At 35.4% G+C, this 2,808-nt stretch overlaps 1 protein-coding gene across 1 annotated transcript in view; it reads left to right on the top strand.

Annotated features, from left to right (window-relative positions):
* Window positions 1–1,230: 1,230 nt before the first annotated feature.
* The window catches only part of LOC119574417, a gene marked incomplete at its 5' end in the record, with an annotated part of 27,870 nt that continues 26,292 nt past the window's right edge, over window positions 1,231–2,808 (top strand). The window contains 2 exon segments of the mRNA XM_037921637.1: window positions 1,231–1,797; window positions 1,909–2,259. Coding sequence (XP_037777565.1) covers window positions 1,311–1,797; window positions 1,909–2,259 — 838 coding nt within the window.

Genomic DNA, 2,808 nt, shown 5'->3' with positions numbered 1-2,808 from the left:
TTTTAATATGTATAATATAAATTAATTTATATATATTTATATATATTTTAATTAATATATTATATGTGTGTGGTGTTTGTGTGTGTGTTGTGTGTTTTGTGTGTGTGTGTGTGGTGTGTGTGGGGTGTGTGTGTGTGTGTGTGTGTGTGTGTGTGTGTGTGTGGTGTGGTGTGTTGTGGGGGTGTGGTGTGGGGTTTTTTGTGCCCTGTAACAACACAACACACACACACACACAAACAACACACACACCACACACAAAAAATTATTATTATATATTTATATTATATTATAACATATTTTTAATATAATGTATGTATGTATGTTTTGTATATATATATATATATATATATATATATATATATATATTATTATTAATATTTTGTGGTGTGTGTGTGTGTTTTGTGGGGGTGTGTGTGTGTGTTGTGTGGTGTTTTGTTGTGGTGGGGTATGCAAATCTGTATATATTTTTTAGACATACATATACACCACCATATTGTGTGTGTTATTGTTGTTTTTATACATATAACAATGTATATAAATAATATGTACATATGAAATATATAACATATAATATATATATTTTAATATATATATATAATATATATATATTTTATACATATTTTTATGTGTGTGAATATTATATTTTATATATATATATATTATAAATATATATATAATTTTTGTATGTAATTTTAATATATATTTTATAATATTAATTATTATATAAAATATATACGGCGGGGCCCAACAACAGCGGCCCGGGGCCGGCAGGCCCAAACAGGCCAGACCAAAAACTGCAGGAAAGCGAGGGCACGTGAGCCTGTAAGAAAAAGCATTTCACTAAAAACACACCGCTCTTTGAGAAAAATTTACTTTATTGAAATTAACCAACGGTGGATGATATTATAGATTAAATATTCAATGCATGTTTCTTTTCCCTTTTGAAATATGTATATGATAGATAGATAGATAAATGTTGATGTATTTGAATGTTGATATATTTATTTTTACAAGCTTAGATATTTTCTTCGCTAGTTCATAGTCTTTTGGTTTTAAAGAAAGGAAATAAAATTTTTCATTGGCTCAAGGTTATCTGGGATAGCATACCAATATATTTTAATTTTGCTTGTACGCTATATATTTAGAGATTGTTGGCTTGTAAAAGTTGCTATATGTTAATATGGAAATAGTTATCAGTACACTTATATGATACTTTTCACCTCTCTACAGTGTTGGGAAGAACCTGCCGCAATAGGCTCCTTGAACTGGAAAGACAACTCAACGTATCTTTGGTCGAAGGTGGGGAAGTAATGAATAACATCACTGATATTTTCGAAGCATCCAACCCAGACTTGCCTGCTTCTCTGGATAGTGAGCTTGCTAACGTATTAACGGAACTTCAGGGGCTCTTTAACAAAACACAAGAAATAACATTGCTGGTCAATGAAACCACAGCAAACCTCAATTCATCGATATCCTGTCCAGCTGATGAGTATGAAGAGGTGTTGCATAATATGACGGTTAAGAACCAGGAATTGAGAGTAATGCGCGATACGATAGCAATCCTGCCACCGGGTGGAAGAAGGGTCAGAAACCAGTTAATAGTTTTTATTCGTATCACTTACATAATATGTGTGATTGCACAAAATATCGTTATAGAGGTCTTTGTAGTAGTACGGGTAGTATTTCTCCAAATTGATATCGGAGTAATAGTAGTTCCTGGTCTAAATGAAGAACCAGCCATTACAACAACAGCAAGACCAACAACAGCAGGAACAACGACAGCAAGACCAACAAGTCCAACAACAGCAAGACCAACAAGTCCAACAATAGCAAGACCAACAAGTCCAACAATAGCAAGACCAACAAGTCCAACAACAGCAAGACCAACAAGTCCAACAATAGCAGGACCAACGACGGCAGGACCAACAACAGCAAGACCACCAAGACCAACGACGGCAGGACCAACAACAGCAAGACCACCAAGACCAACGACGGCAGGACCAGACACGGCAAGACCAGCAAGGCCAACAACAGCAAGACCACCAAGACCAACGACGGCAGGACCAACAAGACCAACAACAGCAAGACCACCAAGACCAACGACGGCAGGACCAGACACGGCAAGACCAACAACAGCAAGTCCAACAACAGCAGGACCAACGACGGCAGGACCAGACACGGCAAGACCAACAGGACCAACAACAGTAGCACCAACGGCGGCAGGATCAACCACTGTATCCATTGCATGTCAGGCCTGTAAGTATAAGCAATTTCACTGAAACACACATATGCTCTTTGAGTAAACATTACTTTGTTGAGGATAGTAACGACAACAGTGGCCATTATAGATTAGATATTCAGATGGACAGTTCATTTCCATTTGAAATACATATAGATAGATAAATAGATAAATATTGTTATATTTGAATGTTGCTATATTTATTTTTAAAGCTTAGTAGAAATACACAATAACTGTAACAAGAAAACATATCTAGACCAACAGTTTCCAACCTTCCATTTCACTGGAAATTGGAAGCCTTTTATCTGACTTGTATATATTTTCTTAGGTTCAGAGAAAATAGTTTGCTAGCTATAAAGAAAAGAAATAACATGAATTCATTGGCTCAATGTTACTGGGATAGCATACAATACATTTAATCTTTCTTGTACACTATATATTTAGAGATTGTTGGCTTGCAAGGGTTGTTATCATATAAATATGGAAATAGTTATCAGTACACTTATATGATACTTTTCACTCTCTACAGTGTTGGGAAGAACCTGCCGCAATAGGCTCCTTGAACT

Source organism: Penaeus monodon, chromosome 6 (assembly GCF_015228065.2).
Source record: "Penaeus monodon isolate SGIC_2016 chromosome 6, NSTDA_Pmon_1, whole genome shotgun sequence".
NCBI lineage: Eukaryota > Metazoa > Arthropoda > Malacostraca > Decapoda > Penaeidae > Penaeus > Penaeus monodon.
Note: the sequence above shows the minus strand (reverse complement) of the source record. Positions and strands in the feature narration are given on the sequence as shown.